Raw genomic sequence first — 24,257 nt, 5'->3', positions numbered from 1 at the left:
CTATCCTTTGCCCATGCCAGAAAGGTAAACATGGTTGTACCACAAGAATTGTTGGAGAAACTATTGCAGTAAAAAAAAAAGCTGGGTACTATCAGCCACTTGCTGTGGTGTAGATGAAAGGATTTCCTGGCATGGATGCAAGCCATGCACACCATTTAAATAACACAACTGTACATTTTATAGGATTTGAATTATGTAGTTGTAACATTTCAGAATTTCAATAGTAAAGACTATTGCAATTGCTTTTCACAGTTACCATTTAATAGTTGCTTAGTGGATCTATTATTTTGAAAGACATTGCCCTACATTTATAACTCTCAATGTGTGTGAAGCTTAGCTTAAATTACAGCACTTCCAACCAGGATTACTTCCCCTTTTTATGCTGCCCATAGATCTTGGCAAAAGTCTTCTACCTCCATCAGGAAGTTGTATGGCTGTAAGAAGTGGAAAACTGAAGGTGTTTTAGAGTGTACCTGATTTCTATTACAGGTTTGATAGACTACAATTTCCATTGTTTTCGTAAAGCCATCCATGAGGTATTTGAGGTTGGAGTGAGTGCTCACAGACCAAGCAGCCACCAAGTGAATATGCAGAATATGAAGACAGTGACTCACAATGGCACACCCAGAGCTGCTGTGTAGCCCAACCATAGGATGACTGTGCCAACCTTCCCGCGATCCAAGTCTGCTGACACAGCAGTAGACAAAACAAAATGCAAGCAAAGCACAACAGGACTTGCATTAAAGACTAGAGTGGTGCCCTTTCTCGATGAGAAGAACATTGTGTACTGAACTTTTGTGGATTAACGCTAAGCGATTCTGTATCTCTACACTGGGCGGTCTAGCTGTGTCAGTACAGTGGTGGCTTTGCAAAGTACCAAACCCACAATCATGCCAGAATAATATTTCCACTGGTTCAGCCTTTTGATCTGATTTGTACTGTTGTACAAATAGAATAAGATAGCATCCTTTTTCATGGCTCAATAACTTCTACGATTGTCAATTTATTGTTCCAAGTATCATCTGCCCAAGACCCCTACCCCACTTCCCACCCACACCACACCACAACATTTCTTTGACTCGTTCCTATCTAAAGGTTTTGGTTTGTGGACCCTAGGTGAAAGTTGAGATAATTGTAGTGGTGTATGCTGCTACTGCCAATATTAAAATAACTACAGTCACCTGATCTTTTGTGAAAAGACCAATTATAGTTTTGAGGGATTTATGCAAAAGGGGATACTGTATGCATAAATAACTTTTGTCCTGACAGTTTGTGTAGCATGACATACTGCTTAGAATGGTCCAGAATATGTACACCAGTGCTGGTACTGATATCATTCCTACAGTACATTGCAGATTGCAGTTTGGTCCCCCTTCCAATTTCAATGGGATTCAGAATATTTGAGTTATACCTTCACTGCAAAAGCTTAATGCCAAAAAATGCACAAATGAAATAATGAAACACTTGGATTTCATGAAAATGAATGGAGTCTGGAGTGAAGGCAAGTGGAGGCCCTAAGCCTGCTGTGGTGGTTTGGTGTGGTGATTGTCAGCATTCTGCAGTTGTATTACAGGTGTCCTGAATTCCTGCAGGAAACTGTTGTCATAAGCTTATTTAACTTTGATTTAGTTCTGTTTACAAGTGGTGCAGAACATTCAAATACATGCCAGTAATTGGGTGAATTGAGTGTGAAGCCTGTCTTGGTTCCATTGATCTCTGCTGAATAATATTTCATTCAAAATGCTACCGATAATGACCATGAATAACCACTTGGCTTCCATCATTGATTAATGATACTAAGTGAATTGAGTTTTTGCTTTAATAAAAAGCAACTGCACAATCACAAGAAAAATTGGTCAATTGGCTAATCAAGTAATACAGGTGAAAGAGGGAGATACTACATTTGGGTAGTAGTAATATCAGCATGTGTTTAAATGATTATACCATATGACAAAGCCTTGTACAACAATATTGCATATCCTAATACACAAGAACTCCCATTGTTACTACTACTTGTACTGTGTTTTACACTCCCTTATCAGAACATCTTAAAATGCCACTGTATATTTTACTTGTATGCATTCAGTGTGATTAGAACTGATACCATCACACTCTGCAGGTGATTGAGTGTACTATGATGTTGACTTGCTTCAGTATTCACTTAAACCTCCATATTCCTGATCTGATAACTTGATGCCTTTATATTTATAGCTTCTTTCTTTCACAGATCTGTTTTAAACTTGGGTTATCAATAAATCTGTAACTGGCTGCAGATGTTTTGTCCTTTTCATGAAGTTCTGAATCTGCTGAGAACTATTCTATAATTTCAAATGACGAAGATCTAAGTAACAAAGTTTGTTTCATTTACCTGGGCCTAGCACATGCCAAGAACTTGTTTCATTCAAATTTTCCAGTGGTCAATGGAAAGACACCACTGTTCAGAGTCATATACAAACATCCATAAACCTTGGGCCTCTGTTTTGATTTGCTAAATCTGAAATTAAATTATATTTATATGATCAAGTATGCTAATCACCTTTTCTATTCATATAAATATTGAATAAGAAGTCCATAGAACACTGAAGATGTATGATTGAAGCTGGTGCTTAAATTGGCCCAACTTGGGTGACTGCTTATCTAGCCAATTATGCTTAAAATATTCTACAGTTATCGATACAAGAGGGAGCATATCGGGTTTAATTGCAAAATATTCCTTTTTTTTGTAAAGGCTGTAGATCACAAGTTTTTGATCAAGCTCAAGGGTGAGAGAAACTGCTCCCACACTCAATGAAAGTTTCATTTTGATAAAATGATCAAGTTCTGAAGCGGGTAGGGGCAAATTTCCATGTCTTATGACCAGCAGCTAGTAGTTAACATACAGCCTTTAAATGTGGTTATGGTCTAAACCATCTTAATAGAAATCTTGACCACGTCTTAGCCCTGAACAATGATCTTTGAGCTGATCTAAAGCAGTTTGATTTGCCTTGCAACTTGTTGATGCATTATTGGTTAGATGTGATGACTGAGGAGGAAGAAATGATTGGAAGGTGTGGGCAACCTGCGCTGCTGTGACACATAATGTCTAATTACAAATTGGTGTTGGCAGAGGCTTTGGTGTTTTATACATGCCTTCCCTGTTGCACATTGGTGGGTAATACATGGGGACCTGGAGATGGGAAGACTTCTTAAAAAGTGCTTATGAATTGGTTTCCTACACAAAACAGAGCCTGCTTGGTTATTATGGGCTTCTTTGAAATGCCCCCCTGTTTTAATCCCTTCACCAAGCTGATTGTTCATTGCAAAGGTGCTGTTATTTTTTTCAAGGTTCATTATTGTGTAATGAGACTATATACACACAGCCTACTGAATCCTTGTATGGTCTATAAAAAGTAAATGCACAGTGGCGCAGTGGTTAGCACCGCAGCCTCACAGCTCCAGGGACCCGGGTTCGATTCCGGGTACTGCCTGTGTGGAGTTTGCAAGTTCTCCCTGTGTCTGCGTGGGTTTTCTCCGGGTGCTCCGGTTTCCTCCCACAAGCCAAAAGACTTGCAGGTTGATAGGTAAATTGGCCATTATAAATTGTCACTAGTATAGGTAAGTGGTAGGGAATGTAGGGACAGGTGGGGATGTTTGGTAGGAATATGGGATTAGTGTAGGATTAGTATAAATGGGTGGTTGATGTTCGGCACAGACTCGGTGGGCCGAAGGGCCTGTTTCAGTGCTGTATCTCTAATCTAATCTAATTCTGATGTCAGAATGTGTGCAAGAATAAACCTGTAATTTTTCATCAGTGTTGCAATATTTTCTTCCCCTTTTTTCCCTCGTTTTCCCCTGCCTCTCCCCGCACCGCCCACCCCCCCTCCCAAACCCCGGACCAAGTCCCAGGCATTCTGTTGTTCCTGATCTAATATCAGATTTTTTAAAACTATGCTGCATGTGGTTAAAGTATCAGCTGATTGATGATTTAAGAATAGCAGACTATAGGTATCAGTGAATTGAAATTGCAAGATAGTAATCCTATTAAAGTCTTCAGATCATGTCATAAGTGATGAGAGCAACATTGGTTCTTTATCTTCATTAATTGAAGCCAAAATTGGATTTTCTCTTTCACTGGCAGTCATTTTATGTTAGAGGGTACTTACTGCACTTTTTAAAAAAAAAAAATCAGTTTATAATTGGCTTATTTTAATATTTGTTAACTTTAATAGTTGGTCTCTCAAAATATCAGGTTATATTTTTGTTGGGTAATAGTGAATTTTGATATATGGAGACAGTTCTCTGTATTTGGCTTTGAATGCTGGTGGTAGGATTGTACACCCATGTATTAGTCTGATACCAGGACAAGTCTACGTACACCATTAAATCTCTTAACATCAGTGCACAACATACATTGTTAACAATATGTGTAGCATAATTCTTCCATTTTTGATCTATTTATATTATTTGGTACTGTGGAACATAATTGTGTGCAGTTCAAAAGAAGGTCTTTCAAAATCCAAGATACCGGGCCCAGAAGGGAAAGAAACTTCAGGTCTTTTCAAAATTGCAGGAAACTCATGCAAGCCACTATTTTCAGGACAGTAGGTAACACTTTGTTTTGAACTCTTTAGATGTGTAATGTTTTGAATTTGAATCTGTAGTTGAGGCTAGTTTATTCAGTGTCTATACACCAAGTTATAGCTGGTATAGCAAAGTAATTTGGGTGAATATTTGGCGTTTTTGTCTTTTGATTTTCACCTTAAGTGCTTCGATGGTGGAGGTGTCAAACTCATTTTACATAAGTCTGATTTAACATCCTAGCACTTAAAGTGGGCTGTATTCAGCAAAAGTCATTTGGACACACTTGGATAGAAATTAAATAAAAACAATAAAGCTGAAAATACTCAGCATGTCAAGCAGCATCTGTGGAGAGAAAAGCAGAGTTAATGTTTCAGGTTGATGACCTTTCATCAGAACTGAGTAGAAATTAATGTTTCACCCATTTTTTTTTTTTTTTTTGAACATCTATCGATTTCTGGTGAGGGTCTGCATCTACTCTGCATTGTGGTCCTTGCTGCTTTCAGATGTCCCTGGCAGCTGCCTGAAGTCTATGTTGGATTATTCAAATATGCAAAAAAGGTCCTGTGCCTGTTTCAGGACTCTTATGCAAAATGTGTGACGAACTACAGGGAACATGTGTGGTGCAAGCTTTGACTAATTTTTCTAGTTCAACAGTGGCCTTTGAAAGGGACTGCTGCAGGCTGCTGAAGAGCTGGTAGAGGAAAATGGGCCTCTCCTAGCTCCAAAGCATTACTGTGGGCCACTAGCAGCCCATGCTCAGTCCTCCTGCATTTGTTTCACTTCGCTGTTTGGCAGTGCAACAGGTTCAAATTTGATCCCCAATGTTGGGTGACCTGCCTCTGGAGGTCTGACTTGTTCCAGTAGCTCACCTCTATTGTTAAAATGAGGTCTGAGGCTGAATTTTGGATGAGCTTCTGGGCCCCAGCTACAAATTAAGCAAGATCCCGAGACACAGCACCAAGCTCTGGGTTGTTGGTGGGATTTGTTGCTCAGAGGAACTGAAGGAGTGGGATTGCAGCTTGCAGTTGTGTTGCAAGCTATTACCCTCCCCTCTCTGCCTGATGTGAACAAATGGGAGTTGGAGTTTGCAAAGTTAGATCAGGGCAGGGATTTTCTTTAGCGCAGTGAAAATTCTCGGTCTGTGTCCCTTCTGTTACCTGTTCGTACGCCAGTGGAAACAATTTTTTCACTACCCATAGTAAAGTCCCGTAAGTTGCACTCGACCCTTTACTGGCTGCTCCTCTCGGCACTCATTCCACTCTGCTGCTGCCCCCAACTCTGCATGAAATGCTGGATGCCGTGCCCACACGACCCCACCGCATTCTCTAGTTCTCTTCCCTCCTGCACCCACCCCCAATTTCCCAACCCTTATTCACTAGTTCCCCCTCTCTTCCCCTGAGACTCCATTCCCTCTCTTATCCCTCTTGGTCCCTCCTCCCTGAGCCCCAGTCTCTCCAATACTGATTGGAGTGGAATCTGGCGTGGGGTGGGTTAGTCCTCCTTCAGCCTCCTAAGAGATGAATGTAGGAGCTGATGATTCTGTTTACAGCTTTCTATACTCACCAAGGTGAAACTTTGCAAAATTTCTATCGGTGGTCTCCTGGATGAGTAAAGCCAAGTTATGTGTTTATACGCCAAATTCCACTCCAATCAGTATTGGAGAGACTGGGACTCGGGGAGGAGGGATAAGAGAGGGAATGGAGTCTCGGGGTTGGGTGGGGTGGGGGGGGAGGGAGGAGAAGAGAGGGGGAACTAGTGTCCACAGATTTACCCAAACACAGACTCCAACAAATACAAGTATAAAGAGCTGAATGAAGTGAAATGAAACTGGTGGACGTGGCTCTTCACCAATCTGTCAGTATCTTATTTTAACTCTCCTCCTAGGAACAATGGTAGTTTTCCCCCCACGATCTCTCCAAATTCTGGGATGGTGTGTTTGGAGAGCAAATTGTTTTGCACAAGTTCACAGCACATTTCCCACTTGAATTGTGATAAATCAATAAAATGCATTAAAACATAACTTTTGCATTGGGATTATTGAAAGTTGCAAATAACCTGGTACATGAAAAAATGTTGCAATAACTTCTATAGATTGTTTTTAATTTATGCAGTAAAATATACTAAATTTAATCTTTGTTTCTGGGAAGTTTTTGGGCTTTGAGGCACCAGCAGAGGGCAGAATATGCACAAAAGAGTTGCATTTTGTTTGAAACAGTGAGCAGTGGAAGCCTCTAACCATGAAAACTAGTTTATTCCAGGATAGGTTTTCAGTCTGTGGTGTCTTTGTATTTCATATGATAGGACTGGCATCAACCAGAAAGGCTCATCTGTCAGGTGAGGGCAACTTCTTGGGAGCTGTTGCCAATTTTTCAGAAACTTGCTGAGCTAAACCTTGAATGGTGTTTTCTTGTTCTGCACCCCTTTTGTAGTTTATCTTCAGCTCTATGTTGCTTTTCATATAAAAGCATTGCGGATAGAGACTACTATCTCAATATTTATGATGCATGCTGTCATTATTAAATTCTGAATGTAATCTCATTCCATACTGCATAAAATATTTCTTCGTAATATCTTACTTTGGGCTTTAATGTGAAGATACCAAACTTATGAAGCAGTCAGTTTTGTTCACAGATTTACCCAAACAGAGACTCCAACAAAAGTGATGGCATGTGATCAGTACATAGAACATACAGCACAGAACAGGCCCTTCGGCCCACAATGTTGTGCCGATCCTTTGTCCTCTGTCAAGGACAATTTAATCTATACCCCATCATTCTCCTTTATCCATATACCTATCCAAAAGCCTTTTGAAAGTCCCTAAAGTTTCTGACTCAACAACTTCCCCGGGCAAGGCATTCCATGCCTCGACCACTCTCTGGGTAAAGAACCTTCCCCTGACATCCCCCTTATATCTCCCACCCTTCACCTTAAATTTATGACCCCTTGTAACGCTTTGCTCCACCCGGGGAAAAAGTTTCTGACTGTCTACCCTATCTATTCCCCTGATCATCTTATAAACCTCTATCATGTCACCCCTCATCCTTCTCCTTTCTAATGAGAAGAGGCCTAGAATGTTCAGCCTTTCCTCGTAAGACTTATTCTCCATTCCAGGCAACATCCTGGTAAATCTCCTCTGCACCCTCTCCAAGGCTTCCACATCCTTCCTAAAATGAGGCGACCAGAACTGCACACAGTACTCCAAATGAGGCCTTACCAAGGTCCTGTACAGCTGCATCATCACCTCACGGCTCTTAAATTCAATCCCTCTGCTAATGAACGCTAACACCCCATATGCCTTCTTCACAGCCCTATCCACTTGAGTTGCAACTTTCAATGATCTATGCACATAGACCCCAAGGTCTCTCTGCTCCTCCACATGCCCAAGAACCCTACCGTTAACCCAGTATTTTGCATTCATGTTTGTCCTTCCAAAATGGACGACCTCACACTTTTCAGGGTTAAACTCCATCTGCCACTTTTCAGCCCAGCACTGCAACCTATCCAAGTCCCTTTGCAGACGACAATAGCCCTCCTCGGTATCCACAACTCCACCAACCTTTGTATCATCTGCAAATTTACTGACCCACCCTTCGACTTCCTCATCCAAGTCGTTAATAAAAATCACAAACAGGAGAGGACCCAGAACTGATCCCTGCGGCACGCCACTGGTAACTGGGCTCCAGGCTGAGTATTTACCATCTAAGACCACTCTCTGCCTTCTATCAGTTAGCCAATTCTTAATCCAACTGGCCACATTCCCCACTATCCCATGCCTCCTGACTTTCTCCATAAGTCTACCATGGGGGACCTTATCAAATGCCTTACTAAAATCCATGTACACCACATCCACTGGTTTACCCTCATCCACTTGCTTGGTCACCTGCTCAAAGAATTCAATCAGGCTTGTGAGGCAAGACCTACCCCTCACAAAACCGTGCTGACTGTCCCGAATCAAGCAGTGTCTTTCCAGATGCTCAGAAATCCTATCCCTCAGCACCTTTTCCATCAACTTGCCTACCACCGAAGTAAGACTAACTGGCCTGTAATTCCCAGGGTTGTTCCTATTCCCTTTCTTGAACAGGGGCACAACATTTGCCACCCTCCAATCACCTGGTACCACCCCCGTCAGCAGAGAAGATGAAAAGATCATTGCCAGCGGCTCTGCAATTTCATCCCTTGCTTCCCATAACATCCTTGGATATACCCCGTCAGGCCCGGGAGACTTGTCTATCTTCAAGTTATTCAAAAACCCCAACACATCTTCCCTCCTAACGAGCACTTCCTCGAGCTTACCAGTCTGCTTCCCACCGTCCTCTTCAGTAATACACCCCTTCTCATTCGTAAATACCGAAGAGAAGTACTCATTCAAAACCTCACTTATCTCTTCCGGCTCAACACACAGTCTCCCGCTATTGTCCTTGACCGGACCTATGGTCCCCCTAGTCATCCTCATATTTCTGACATACGCGTAAAAGGCCTTGGGGTTTTCTTTTATCCTACCCGCCAAGCATTTTTCATGCCCTCTCTTAGCTCTCCTAATCCCTTTCTTCAGATCCTTCCTGGCCATCTTGTATCCCTCCAGAGCTATGCCTGTGCCCTTTTTCCTCAACTTTATATACGCATCCTTCTTCTTCCTAACAAGACTCTCAACCTCTCTTGTCAACCACGGTTCCCTCACATGACCATCCCTTCCCTGTCTGACAGGGACATGCTTATCAATGGCCCCTACTATCTGCTCCTTGAAAAAGTTCCACATTTCGACCGTGCCCTTCCCTGCCAGCATATGCTCCCAACTTATGCTCCTCAGTTCCTGCCTGACAGCATCATATCTACCCTTCCCCCAATTGTAAACCTTGCCCTGTTGCACATACCTATCCCTCTCCATTACCACAGTGAATGCTACAGAATTGTGATCACTATCTCCAAAGTGCTCGCCCACCAACAGCTCTATCACTTGCCCTGGTTCATTACCTAGTACCAAATCCAATATTGCCTCCCCTCTGGTCGGGCAGTCTACATACTGAGTCAGAAAAGCTTCCTGGACAGACTGCACAAACACTACCCCATCCAAACTATTCGATCTAAAGAGTTGCCAATCAATATTTGGGAAGTTGAAATCCCCCATAATTACTACCCTGTGACTTCTGCTCCTTTCCAAAATCTGTTTCCCAATCTGCTCTTCCACCTCCCTGCTGCTATTGGGGGGCCTATAGAAAACTCCCATCAAGGTGACTGCTCCTTTCCTGTTCCTGACCTCAACCCACAGTGCCTCAGTCGGCAGATCCTCCTCGAAAATTCTTTCAGCAGTTGTTACACTATTTCTAACTAACAATGCCACCCCCCCACCTCTTTTACCACCATTCCTAATCTTATGAAAACATCTATAACCAGGTACCTCCAAGAACCATTCCTCCCCCTCACCTATCCACGTTTCAGTGATGGCCACAACATCGTAGTCCCAAGTGCCCATCCACGCCTTCAATTCACTCACCTTATTCCTGATGCTTCTTGCGTTGAAGTATACGCACTTTAACCCTTCTCCGTGCCCATCTGTCCTCTGTGACAGTGCTACCTTCCCCAATACCTCACTACACTCTTTGTCTTTCTGAGTGGACCCACTGGTCCCTGGATTACAAGTCCGGTTCCCATCCCCCTCCCAAACTAGTTTAAACCCTCCCGAACAGTACTAGCAAACCTCCCTCCCAGGATATTGGTGCCCCTCTGGTTCAGATGCAGCCCGTCGTGTTTGAACAGGTCCCATCTTCCCCAGAATGCAGTCCAATTATCCAAGAACTGGAAGCCCTCCCTCCTACACCATTCCTGCAGCCACGTGTTCAGCTGTGCTCTCTCCCTATTCCTAGCCTCACTATCACGTGGCGCCGGCAACAAACCAGAGATAACAACTCTGTCCGTCCGAGCTTTCAGCTTCCAGCCTAACTCCCTAAACTCACTTCTAATATCTGTGCCACCCTTCCTTCCTACGTCGTTGGTGCCAATGTGCACCACGACCTCTGGCTGCTCCCCCTCCCCTTTAAGGATCCTGAAGACGCACAAACATCACGGACCCTGGCACCAGGGAGGCAACAAACCATCCGTGCGTCTCGCCTGCGCCCACAGAACCGCCTGTCCGTACTCCTCACCATCGAGTCCCCGATGACTAGTGCTCTCCCGTTCTCCCTCCTTCCCTTCTGAGCCACAGTGCAGGACCCCGTGCCAGAGGCCCGGTCACTGCAGCCTGCCCCCGATAGGCCGTCCCCCCCAACAGTATCTAAAACTGTATACTTGTTGTTGAGGGGAACGACCACAGGAGATCCCTGCACTGACCTCTTCCCACCTCTAACTGTTACCCAGCTGCCTTTGATTTGTGGAGTAGCGACCTCCGTGTAGCTTCTATCTATCAACCCCTCAGCTTCCCGAATGATCCTCAGTTCATCCAGCTCCAGCTCCAATTCCCTAACACGGTCTGATAGGAGCTGGAGACGGATGCACTTCCAGCAGGTGAAGTCGGCAGGGTCACCGGAGGTTTCCCTCACCTCGAACATTCTGCAGGAGGAGCAATACACTACACTGGCTGCCATTTCTTTTATTCAATTACCCCTTAGTTAAGTACAACTATAGATATTAACAAAAACAGTAAATAGCTTACCTGCTCAGTCCTTTTTGGTTAGAGGAGGAGGGTAAAAAGGGTCTTATTATTAGGTTAGAGGAGGAGGATGGGTGGGAGACACTACATGTGTAGTGGCTCGGGTTTACTCAGCTCCCTAGTCAGCTGATTGATTCGAAACATAGAAAATAGGAGCAGGAGTAGGCCCTTTGAGCCTGCTCTGCCATTCATTATGATCATGGCTGATCATCCAACTCAGTAACCTGTTCTGGCTTTCGCCCCATACCCTTTGGTCCCTTTAGACCCAAGAGCTATTTCTAACTTTTTGAAAACATACAATGTTTTGGCCTCAACTGCTTTCTGTGGTAGTGAATTCCACAGGCTCACCACTCTCTGGCTGAAGAAATTTCTCCTTATCTCAGTCCTGAAAGGTTTACCCCGTATCCTTAGACTATGACCCCTGGTTCTGGACTCTCCTCCATCGGGAACATCCTTCCTGCATCTACCCTGTCAAGTCCTGTTAGAATTTTATAGGTTTCTATGAGATTCCCCCCCCTCACTCTTCTGAACTCCAGCGAATATAATCCTAACCGACTCAATCTCTCCTCAGATGTCAGTCCCGCCATCCCAGGAAGCAGTCTGGTAAACCTTCGCTGCATTCCCTCTATAGCAAGAACATTCTTCCTCAGATAAGGAGACCAAAACTGCACACACTATTCCAGGTGTGGCCTCACCAAGGCCCTGTATAATTGCAGCAAGACATCCCTGCTCCTGTTCTCGAATCCTCTCGCTATGAAGGCCAACATACCATTTGCCTTTTTTACTGCCTGTTGCACGTACATGCTTATCTTCAGGGACTGGTGTACGAGAATACCCAGGTCTCGCTGCATATTCCCCTCTGTTTATAACCGTTCAGATAATCTGCCTTCCTGTTTTTTGCTACCAAAGTGGATAACCTCACATTTATCCACATTATACTGCATCTGCTATGCATTAGCCCACTCACTCAACTTGTCCAAATCACCCTGAAGCCTCTCTGCATCCTCCTCACAACTCGCCCTCCCATCCAGTTTTGTGTCATCTGCAAATTTGGAGATATTACATTTAGTTCCCTCATCGAAATCATTAATGTATATTGTGAATAGCAGAGGTCCTAGCACCGATCCATGCGGTACCCCACTAGTCGCTGCCTGCCATTCAGAAAAAGACCCATTTATCCCTACTCTTTGTTTCCTGTCCGCCAACTAATTTTCTATCCATCGCAATACACTACCCCCAATCCCATGCGCTTTAATTTTACATGCTAATCTCTTATGTGGGACTTTGTCGAAAGCCTTCTGAAAGTCCAAATAAACCACATCCACTGGCTCCCCCTCATCAACTCTACTCGTTACATCCTCAAAGAATTCTAGTGGATTTGTCAAGCATGATTTCCCTTTCGTAAATCCATGCTGACTGCCCGATTCTACCACTGTTCTCTAAGTGCTCTGCTATAAAATCTTTGATGGACTCTAGAATTTTCCCCACTACTGACGTCAGGTTGACTGGTCTATAATTCCCTGCTTTCTCTCTACCTCCCTTTTTAAATAGTGGGGTTACATTAACTACCCTCCAATCTATAGGAACTGTTCCAGAGTCTATAGAATCTTGAAAGATGACCACCAATGCATCCACTATTTCTAGGGCCACTTCCTTAAGTACTGTGGGATGCATACCATCAGGCCCTGGGGATTTATCGGCCTTCAATCCCATCAATTTCCCCAGCACCATTTCTCTACTAATACTGATTTCTTTCAGTTCCTCTCTGTTCCCCAACATTTCTGGTATGAAATTTGTGTCCTCATTTGTGAAGACAACCAAAGTATGCATTTAGTTGGTCAGCTATTTCTTTATTCCCCATAATAAATTCCCCTGTTTCTTACTGTAAGGGACCTACATTTGTCGTCTTCAATCGTTTTCTCTTCGCATGCGTATAGAAACTTTTACAGTCAGTTTTTATGTTCCCCACAAACTTGCTCTTGTACTCTATTTCCCCTTCTTAATCAATCCCTTGGTCCTCCTTTGCTGAATTCTAAACTGCTCCCAATCCTCAGGTCTGTTGTTTTTCCTGGCAAATTTATATGCCTCTTCCTTGGATCTAATGCTATCTCTAATTTCCCTTGTAAGCCATGGTTTGGCTACCTTTCCTGTTTTACTTTTTTTTTTATTTCCAAAATATACTTTATTCATAAAAATCTGTAAAAATTACATTGCCAAACAGTTTCCAAACAGCACCAAAAAATACAAACATTGCAAGGGAGATCAGTTTCCTTCAATACTGTCATGAGTTTCTTCCCAACCCTTCCGTTTCTCAATTGTCATGTCAATTACAGTTTTACATTTACAGCAATTCAGAATATAAACGATACAGTTCGAGGGGTTTCCCATGGATTCAGCCCCTCAGTCTAGCTTGGTGGGGGAACCTTACACTGTGGTCTTTCCCCATTGAGCCTTTGCTGCGGCTGCCCCAAGCTTTAGTGCGTCCCTCAGCACGTAGTCCTGGACCTTGGAATGTGCCAGTCTGCAACATTCGGTGGTGGACAACTCTTTGCGCTGGAAGACCAGCAAGTTTCGGGCAGACCAAAGGGCGTCTTTCACCGAATTGATAGTCCTCCAGCAGCAGTTGATGTTTGTCTCGGTGTGCGTCCCTGGGAACAGCCCGTAGAGCACAGACTCCTGTGTTACAGAGCTGCTTGGGACGAACCTTGACAAAACCCACTGCATCTCTTTCCACACCTGCTTTGCAAAGGCACATTCCAGGAGGAGGTGGGCGACCGTCTCTTCCCCACCACAGCCAACGCGGGGGCACTGTGCGGAGGGGGCGAGACTTCGGGTGTGCATGAAGGATCTGACTGGGAGGGCCCTTCTCACCACCAGCTGTTTTACCTGTTTTACTTTTGCACCAGACAGGAATAAACAATTGTTGCAGTTCATCCATGCGCTCTTCAAATGTTTACCATTGCCTATCCACCATCATCCCTTTAAGTAATGCTTCCCACTCCGTCATGGCCAACACGCCCCTCATACCTTCGTAGTTTCCTTTACTAAGATTCAGGATCCTTGTCTCAGAATCAACTATGTCACTCTTGATGAAGAATTCTATCATATTATGTTTCCTCATCCCCCAAGGGGTCTTGCACCACTAGATTGTTAATTATTTTTCTCTCATTACACAATACCCAGTGTAGGATGGCCTGTTCTCTAGTTGGTTCCTCAAAGTATTGGTCCAGAAAACCATCCCGTATACACTCCAAGAATTCCTCCTCTATGGTATTGTGACTAATTTGATTTGCCCAATCTATATGCAGATTAGAATCACCCATAATTACAGATGTTCCTTATCGCATTCATCTCTAATTTCCTGTTTAATGCCATTCCCAAAATCGCCACTACAGTTTGGGGGTCTATATACAACCCCCACTAATGTTTTTTGCCCCTTAGTATTTCTCAGCTCTACCCGTACAGATTCCACATCGTCAGAGCTAATATCTTTCCTCACTATTGCGTTCATTTCCTCTTTTAACCAGCAATGCAACTCCACCACCTTTTGCTTTTTGTCTGTCCTTCATAAATACTGAATATCCGTGGATGTTCATTTCCCATCCCTGGTCACCTTGCAGCCATATCTCTGTAATCCTGACTATATCATACCCGTTTACATCTATTTGTGCACTTAATTCATCCACTTTATTGTGAATGCTCCATGCGTTCAGGGACAAAGCCTTAAGACTTGTGTTTTTAACATTACTTGTCCCCTTCCCACTATTTTTCACTGTGGCCCTGATTGATTTTGGTCTATCTTGTCTTTGATCCCCCCCTCCTCTGACTCCTTGCAAAGGTTTCCATCCCCCTGCCATTTTAGTTTAAACCCTCCCCAACCACTCCAGCAAATACTCCCCCGAGGACATCAGTCCTGGTCCTGCCCAGGTGTAACCCGTCCAGTTTGTACTCGTCCCACTTCCCCCTCACACCATCTCCTCAGCCATGTATTCATCCGATATTATCTTGCTATTTCTACTCTGACTAGCATGTGGCACTGGTAGTAATCCTGAGATTACTACCTTTTGAGGTCCTACTTTTCAACATCCTTCCTAGCTCCCGTTATTCAGCTTTTAGGACCTCATCCTTTTTTTTTGTTACCTATGTCATTTGTACCAATGTGTACCACGACCCCTGACTCTTCACCCTCCCCCTTCAGAATGTCCTGTAACCGCTCTGAGACATCCTTGACCTTGGCACCAGGGAGGTAACATACCATCCTGGAGTCTCTTTTGCAGCCACAGAAACACCTATTTATTCCCCTTACAATTGAATCCCCTATAACTATTGCATTCCCACACTTTTTACTCCTCCCCCTGTGCAGCAGAGCCAACCGTGGTGCAACAAATTGGGCTGTTGCTGCTTTCCCCTAGGAGGCCATTCCTGCCAACAGTATCCAAAGCAGTATATCTGTTTTGCAGGGGAATAGCCACAGGAGATTCCTGAACTGCCTGCCTCGTCCTCTTGCTGTGCCTGGTGGTCACCTATTCCCCTCCTGCCTGTGGAGTCTGAGACTGCGGTGTGACCACCTCTCTATACGTATTATCCACGATACTCTCCGCCTCGTGGATTCTTACTGAATAAGCACAGCTAAAACCAGCCTTGTACCTAGTGTCCATTATGATTTGTTACTAATTTAATCGGGGTTCTGAAGATTATAATATGTTGTTTCATAAATAAATCTTCAACTTACCCAGTTTCACTCATTGATTCTTAAAACTTCCACAGTAAAAAAAAAATCCACTTCATAATTGTGCACTGTTTCAGGACTGGTAGTTCACTGGTTATAAGACTAGTGATTTAAGAGGACGTGAGATCTCTATTCCCTCTGGCAAAAGCACTTCGTTATATCTGTTTGTGAATTTGAGTGTGGAATTTGTACATGAATCGGAGGCAGAAAAAAGTTAAAATGAGCTATTGGTTTCTGAGTCACAGTTGCGTGTGTGATACCTTCCAACCAACCCCCATACATCCCACATGCAATTGAATATGTCATGCTCACGAGAAGCGCAGTGATGAAAATATTGAAACCAATGGAAGAGTTATATTTAAAAAAAAAAAAAAATTTTAAAAGACTGGTGTATTTACTGTCAATAAAATGGAGGATAAGTCACATGAGCCGTAACAACAACTGTACTAAAATGCACCCATGTCTACTGGAACTGAAATCAATTCATCCCGTTTACATGGAAATGAGACAGCTTATCACACACAGATGTGAGCTATACTCAAAAGCTAAAACAAAGGCACTCCCAGACACTCTGGCTGGAATTTTACGGTGCCACCCCACCTTGCATGAATGGGCTTGTTTGGGGGGCTGCCATTCCTGATAACTTCCCGTCTCGCTGCAATTTTACATGGGGCCCCAGGCCAATTGACGTCCTTAAGTGGCCAATTAACTGCCACTTAAGGGCCTCCTTTTGCCGCTGGTATTTTACCACTGATCGAGTGGCAAAGGCCTTCAGAATGCTGCCAGGTAAAACCTGATGACCTCCTTGCGGGCTGTGGGATGGGGGAGCCCTCATGAGCATGCACCTTGTGCCCCGTGGAGAGCCTCCCCCACAATCCAACCTTCATCCTCCCGACCTCCATTTCTAAGTGACCCCCCGCCGCCTCACTGGGGCCTGGCCGATTGTCACCAGCAAGGCCCCCAAAAACGACCTTGTTTTCGGGGCTGCTGTTCCTTTTGCTTCTGTTGGCTGGGTGGTACTGCTGGTATTAAGAGCTGCCGGCATGCTGATTGGCCAGCATCTCCAAAAGGCAGGACTTCCTGCCTCAAGGAGGTGCAAGTCCCACCCAAGGCCAATTAAGGGCCTGGGGAGTGAAAAGCCCCAGTGTGGCTCCCCAGGCCCGGCAGGAACTGAAAACTAAAGTCACATGGGCAAAACTAATACTTAATGAGATAAAAACAAAGTGCTGGAAATACTCAGTAGGTCTGGCAGCATCGGTGTAGAGAGAAGTAGAGTTAACGTTTCAGGTCAGTGATCTTTCATCAGAACTGGCAAAGGTTAGAAATGTAATAGGTTTTAAGCAAATAAAGCAGGGGTGGTAGGAAAGGTAAGGTGTGGGATTGGACAGAGGGCCAGAGAGATAACTAACAAGGAGGTCATGGGGTGAAGGCAAAAAGAGTGTGTTAATGGTGTGGTGAACTCATTAAGACTTAATGGGGTCTTTTCCAGCTCTGTCATCAACATCAGTCTGGTCTCTCCAGCCACACGGTCAACATCGAAAGCCATCTTGAATTCCAGTGCAAAACTAAGAAAGAAAAGGACCAGTTCCAGCTAACATTTGAATCCTGCTGAGACAAGTTGAAAGCCAACAGCAGCAGAAGAAAGAGATTGCCTTTCAAACAACTCCACCAGTGAAAACTGAACTGTCATGCAGGCCCCACCTGCCAAGTATGAGGCACATTAATTTTGCCACATGAACATTGATTTTTAAACTGTTACTGGAGTAAAGAAAGAACTTGTTTAAAAAACAAACACCATGCCCTTAACTGGAAAGATATTTGCATATTTACAGACAGTGCTTAAAAGGGACAAAAGACCATGCCCTGACTTATTCATTCCACAATGGACTTTTGCTTACCAGGCGTTGAGGGTGGAGGAGCTCTCATTCCAGGTTGACTGCTAATATGGCCGAATACACGAGCACACGTAGTCAGACCAGTTTAGTCACGTGACTAACTGACTTGTTTTTTTTTTTAACTTGCCAAAGAGAATTTGAACTCAAAGCTGTTTGCTCCTGGACTGAAAAGACCTCTCGTAGCTGGCTCGGTGCAGCCTCTCCTGTCTGCTCCCATCTCTTTCTCAGGGAACTGAAGCCACATGAACCCCAAGAGAGAAAAGTCTCCTACAGTAAACCAGGTTTAAGAAGAATACCGGGCCCCAATGAAAAGCAAGACTACCTACAATCAGGGACTCTACAGTGAGCTCGAAGCACAGTAGCAAATCCCCTTCAGAGATTGTTTCAAACTTTTTCACTTTGTTTTTCTTCTCTTTTCTGTCCCTATTTGCATATGTGTACTGCGTGTGTATGCTAGCGTGGGCGTGCCGTGTAACCATAGGTGTTAACCGAATTAGAGTTCAAGTTTTAATAAATTTCACTTTTGTTTAAATCTAAGAAAGCCTATTTATGCTCATTTCTTTGCCTGATAATTGGAAAGCAATGAACAAGGATTCACCAAAGGGGGAGCTCAAAACACTATGTTTAAAAATTAAATCCTGTTACAATAAGACCAGGTGAAGGCTGAAAGAGACACCTAGTTACCTTTCTCACCTGGTCGTAACATGAACTAAAAATATCAACATGGTCTCCAAACAGAAATATACAGCCAGAAGTCTTCAGCAACCCAGCAAATACAAGAAAACCAGCAAACAGGTCTGCAACTTTAAAACTCACCTTCCGAGAGGATCTCGCAGGTTTTTCTGAAACAACAGACTTTTGCACTTTTAACTCTTAACACCTCTTACCCTTTACCCTCTATCTATCTCCTCTTGAGTGGGCTTGTGAGAGTGCATGCTTGCATGGGTGATGAATCGTGTTCAATAAATTTTTAATCTATTTTAAGCTCATGAGAAAACTTGTCATTGTTTATTTGGTCAACAAAACGGGCTGAAGCACTAATTTAAACAAAAAACACTGTGGTCAGTTGGGAGGTGAACAGTGGAGACCAGCCACACCATAACAAATATTACTGTTAAAATGGGACCTTTGAAGGCATGTTATTTTTATTTTCCTCACACGTTCTGGGGTATGCCAGGCTATTGCCGTGTGTGAAGCTTTATTTTCTTCAGGACTGGTTGTAACTGATTTCTTGAGATATAAGGGATGTTTCTGGTTTGAATGCAGTAATTGCTTTGGAGCATTGTTGTCACTGCTTGGGTTTCAAAGCTAACATTTGGACTGGGGTTGGAATTGTGATGAGTTCTACTTGAAAGAAATTACTGAGATTTATTCAATTATAACAAGCTCCAATTAGCTAGAAAATGCACCAGATTGTTTGTTCAAACTTAGTTTGGCCATGGGGGAAATGCCCCGATAAAATATACTTCATGCCTTCAGTACTTACATTCTCTCTAGTAATTTCTAAATCAACTGCTGTTACAAACTGCATCTTTATGTATTGCAAAAAAGATTGTTTAAGTTATGACAAGCCCAAGTACTGCTGCACTTTCAATCGAACGGTGTGCCTTCATGTGTCAATAACAGTTTTCTGGGGCTGTATCAATCTTTGTTTTAAGCTGTCAGTCCAACTTTTGTCAGTTTTTATTCAGCTATGAACATTTGATCTTTATTTCTGAGGCCCATCGCCAAACACCTTGCAGACTGAGGATCAATATCTTTCCTAGTCCTAAGTGATAATCCAGGATACCAAATTCACTTGTTCACTAGCTAGGTCTGGCTCATGAAAGAAAGAATTATTCATTTGCTGTATAAATAGGGTAAAGTTACTAAAATATTTTCTTCTAGACTTACAAGCGTAAGCGGAAAATTTCTAATTGTACGCGCTCTTTCAAAATGATGCATATCCCTTACCATGCTGCATGTCAGGGCACACATTCCTGAGGATATCTGTGGATTACCCAACCCTCTGGAAATTTTAATTTTTTTTTTGAAAAAGTATATTCTGGTTTAATTTGAAATACTTTTCATCAATCTTGGATCCAAACATTTATGATATGGGGTGAACAAACATGAGAGGAATAACAATAGGGGTGCAACCAGAGACAACTATAATGAAGACACAGCTTGTTATTGGTTCTAGGAATTACTCGATGCTGAATTTGTGCTGGTATTTTGTTTACAGAATTCAAGCCTCAAGATGATGAATCCCTAAGAACTGCTCACGTAGTTTGTTTGTATTTAATGGAATGTGTCAGCAGGTGGCAGGCTTGCCCAGCTCTTTACAACTGATTTGGCCAATGATTATATGGCAGGTATTGGTAAACACTGGTTAAATTGTTTAATTTAACCTCAGCAGCTATTCTTCTCCTTTAAAAGTTCTATTCAGATTTTCAAAATTATTGTAATGGGTGCAAAATCACTATATGACAACAAAATCCTAAACTTGAATATTTATCTGAAATAATTTTGTGTAGATTTTAATTTAATTTCATGATTTAAAATATTCTTACATGCAATGCCAGTAAAAATTAATACTGAGCATTAGTAATATTGTCAAATTAAAATATGTTCACATTGAAACAAAATTGAAATTCTACAAAAGGATTTTTCAGAAGCTCTGACATATCAGTTCAGAGTTTCTTGCTGAAGAGAATGGGTTGAGCATATCATAATAGGAAAGCAAAATTGTGGCCCTTGAATTATATATATATATTCGTAAAGAAAACAAAGAAGTATGTTGATTAAGGAAACATTTTTTCCATAATTGGCACCAAGTGCCATTTTTGAGTGAAATCTAACCTCCTTCTGACAGATATCTAGATTCTACTCAGATTATTATTGCAGTATTTCATAAAGATTAAAAAACAATTTATGCCAAAAAGTATTAGGAAGTCCCTGAGGTCTCATTAAACTGGTGACATGACATTAGAAGGCAGCATCCATAACTGATGTTCAAGCAGCTCTCTTGCAGCTGGTCTGCAGGAAACCACTTTGACTGGGCACACCTTAGGTTTGTAGGAGCTGTATTCTATTGGTGATGCTAATTTGTTTTAATTGCTTTGATATGATATGGGCAGTCTGAGGTGGCATAAAATGTGTCTCACAAAGCAATTCTGAAAAGGTCAAGTTCATTTGCTGATCCACCCATCAGCAATGTAATTTGCTGATAATCAAATAAACACTTTATTTTTTGTTATGCATTCAAATGCCTGGTAGCAGCATTTCTTGACAAAGTAAGAGTGTCATCTTGAGCATTTGGCATATGAAAAGCCAAGGCGAGAAATGACAGTTTGATTTTTGTCAAGGAATGCAGTTCCCAGGCGTATAAATAGTTTTCAAATCATTATACGTTTAACACTTACAAGCTGGTTTAAGAAAATTTGAAAAAGCACACAGCAGGTCAATCAGTATCCACTGGGGAGAGCAGACAATCCATGTTTTGCATTTGCATCCTTTTTCAAAATTGAACAATAAGAGATGGAGGAGCATATTAATGGAATCAAGGGAGAGGGTCTGGGGGCGGGGGTGGTGGCTGGTGGTGGAAATAAGAAACAGACAGATAAACAAACACAGAGCAAGTATGAGTGGAATGATTGCTGGATAATATAACTGATCTTCTCAGTCAAATGATGGACAGAAGAATTACAGAAATAAAATACATTAAAGAAACATGAATCCACAAATAATTAAGGAAAATACAAGAAAATGGGAGAGATGGAGAACACAGGAAAGCTGGCAGAAACCCTTGGGCCCAAATTTGAAATGTAAACATAAAATCCTGGCAAAGTACAGTGAGTTCACCAGGTCCAATAAATGAAAGAGTAGATCAGTGGGAGTGAATACTTTCCTCACTCTCACCACCCTCTCCCTACTTCCAAACTTGCAAACTCGACCATGCAAAAGGATAAGGGTAGTTGATGCATTAGAAATCCACCACCTGCTAGTTCTCCTCTAAGTCACACAAAATCCCGACGGAATTATATAGCCGTTCCTTCATCGTCGCTGGGTCAAAATCCTGGAACTGGTACCTACACTACGTGTACAGTGATTCAAGAAAGCGGTTCACCACTACTTTCTCAAAGGCAATTAGGGATGGGCAATAAATACTGTCCTTGCCAGAGATCAGCAACCCCATCAATGAACGAATAAATTATAAAAATATATGAAGGATGGGAATAGGATGAGGCTCCTGTCTGATGACTCTATATGGCTGAGCATATATGTTAATATTCACTGTCTGGGATCAATCACGGATAATGAACACTTAAATTAATTTTTGAAGGGTGATTAGTGCCTGTAAAACTGTCCAACACACTCTCTACCTTCAGGAGAACAGGAGGTGAAGAAGGGAAGGAAAGGTTACATATTTGGTTTTGTAGAAGAGGTAAGTTGTCATCTCATATTTGTGGTATTGCAATTTGAAATTCTCTGAACTATTGCTCAATATCAGCATGTTTACTGTCAATATTACTTTATAGTTTCTGTAAAAACTTCAGGCCAAACAAATAAAATTTGTCATTCATTTTGATTATGGCTCTAGTGAAGTTTTTGCCAGAACAGTTCTGTGGTGATGTAAATTATATGAAGTACTTTGGCAAAGGAAAGACAGGAATACCAACAATTTCATTTGAAAAGGGTGGGAACAATTATTCAACAATTCAGTAATGAAACTTTTGTACCATCTGTACAGTCGAATTCTGATAAATGCATTATTTGGTTTCCTGAGGAACTTCTTTGTGGATCGTGATTATATTCGGATCAGCACTCCTATTCATTGCAGGTGAGAGACACTTTGAATGAACTGTATTGCACTGCTTTGCACTCATCCTTTCAGCAAATCAATCTCAAAACAGAAAACACTGAACAAATGCTTACTTTGGATAAACGTGATTAAATTTCTAATATACGCTGCTGGTCTTCAGGTAAATATATATTATGGACCTAGTATTAAGAACAGGTCAATGGGCAACCGTTTACAGACCAGTTAGAGGATATATTTTACATTTTCAGCTCTCCAGTATAACCACAATGACAGTCCATATTGTAGATGGCGTCTTACTGCATTGTAGCCTCAATAAAACTGACTATTCAATGCATTCTCATATAATTTAACAAATGCCAAGTTTTTTTTTCTTTATAAAACACATACTCCATGGTGTACCACTTCAATATTTTGTTAGGAACAACTACTAACTATTATTGCAGAGTTTTATTTTACAAAACAGTATTCAATATTCAGAACAGAACATCGGAATTAAATTGAGAATCTAATTCATGGTCTTATCCAACCTGCTATTTCCTGTGTGTGAGGCACACTTAAAACTGAACACTTATGTTTGAAGATAGTGTAAAACACAAGCTCAGGCAGATAAATAAGAAATGTGATTAATAATACCACAGGCAAAAATTTGGAGTTCTCTCATTTCATTTCATTTCGCTTTGATTTGAGTTCTTAAGAGTTAAAGATGTTTGAATAAAATGTTACAAGGGATAAAGAAGAAAGAAAATGTTGCTTTTATATAAGCATTTTCTTAAATCTTCAGGACATCTCAAAGTGCTCTATACCCAATGGATTATTTTTATAGTGTGCTATGTAGGCAAAAGCAGCACCCCAATTTGTGCACAGCAAGGTCCCACAAACAGCAAGTGTATGAATGACAAGATAATTCGTTTTTCGTGATCTTGCCTGGAGAACTGGAAAAAGTCCTCATTCTTCCACAAATTGTCGAATTTTATACTTGAGCAGGCAGATGGCCTCGGTTTACTGTCTCATCCAAAGAAGAAGCCCCTGTGACAATACAGCGCTTTTTCAGTACTGCACAGAAGTGACAGTCTAGGGGCCCAATCTTAAATATGCCCGCTGGGTGAGAAACAGGTGGCAGCAGTTGGCTACTCTTTCAACACCAGCCAGATTTTCCTCTTTATTAACTTCAGGGGAAGGGAAATTGAGTTGCGTAGAAAATGAGTGGGGTATAAAATGGATGGCTGACCCACTGCCACTCTGTTTCCTGCCCGGTGGGCACAATTAAAATTAACCCCTTAAATTATGTGCTTGGCTCTGTCATGGAGCTTGAAGATGTGAAAACATGAATGAAATCCAAGTGGGTGATGCATATCACCTGGACCCCAAGATTGCCTTGAAGCCTTTAACTTTTCAGGCATCTGAGATAGATATATGCATTTGTTTGTGCGACTTTACAAATCCAAGTGATTAAAGCTGAGTTATTAAGTCTTGAACTCTGCATTTGAATTATCGAATAGATAGAATAGAATCATAGAATGGTTTCAGCACAGATGGAGGCCATTTGGCTGATTGAACCCATGCTGACTCTCTGCAAGAGCAATTCAGCTAGTTCCACTCCCCAGCCCTTTCCCCGTAGCCCTGATT

General features: G+C 42.2%; 1 protein-coding gene across 4 annotated transcripts in view; it reads left to right on the top strand.

Moving 5' to 3' along the window:
- The window catches only part of rragca (Ras-related GTP binding Ca), a 71,340-nt gene extending 51,096 nt beyond the window's left edge, over positions 1-20,244 (top strand). For 2 of the 4 annotated variants that reach the window (XM_068011237.1, XM_068011240.1), the window contains exon 7: positions 490-578. In XM_068011237.1, coding sequence (XP_067867338.1) covers positions 490-495 — 6 coding nt within the window. In that variant the 3' untranslated portion in view covers positions 496-578. Of the gene's footprint in view, positions 1-489; positions 2,273-20,051 lie in introns of those variants that run through there. The other 2 variants (XM_068011239.1, XM_068011238.1) reach the window with 2 other exon arrangements.
- Positions 20,245-24,257: the final 4,013 nt, after the last annotated feature.

Source organism: Heterodontus francisci, chromosome 31 (assembly GCF_036365525.1).
Source record: "Heterodontus francisci isolate sHetFra1 chromosome 31, sHetFra1.hap1, whole genome shotgun sequence".
Lineage (NCBI taxonomy): Eukaryota > Metazoa > Chordata > Chondrichthyes > Heterodontiformes > Heterodontidae > Heterodontus > Heterodontus francisci.
Note: the sequence above shows the minus strand (reverse complement) of the source record. Positions and strands in the feature narration are given on the sequence as shown.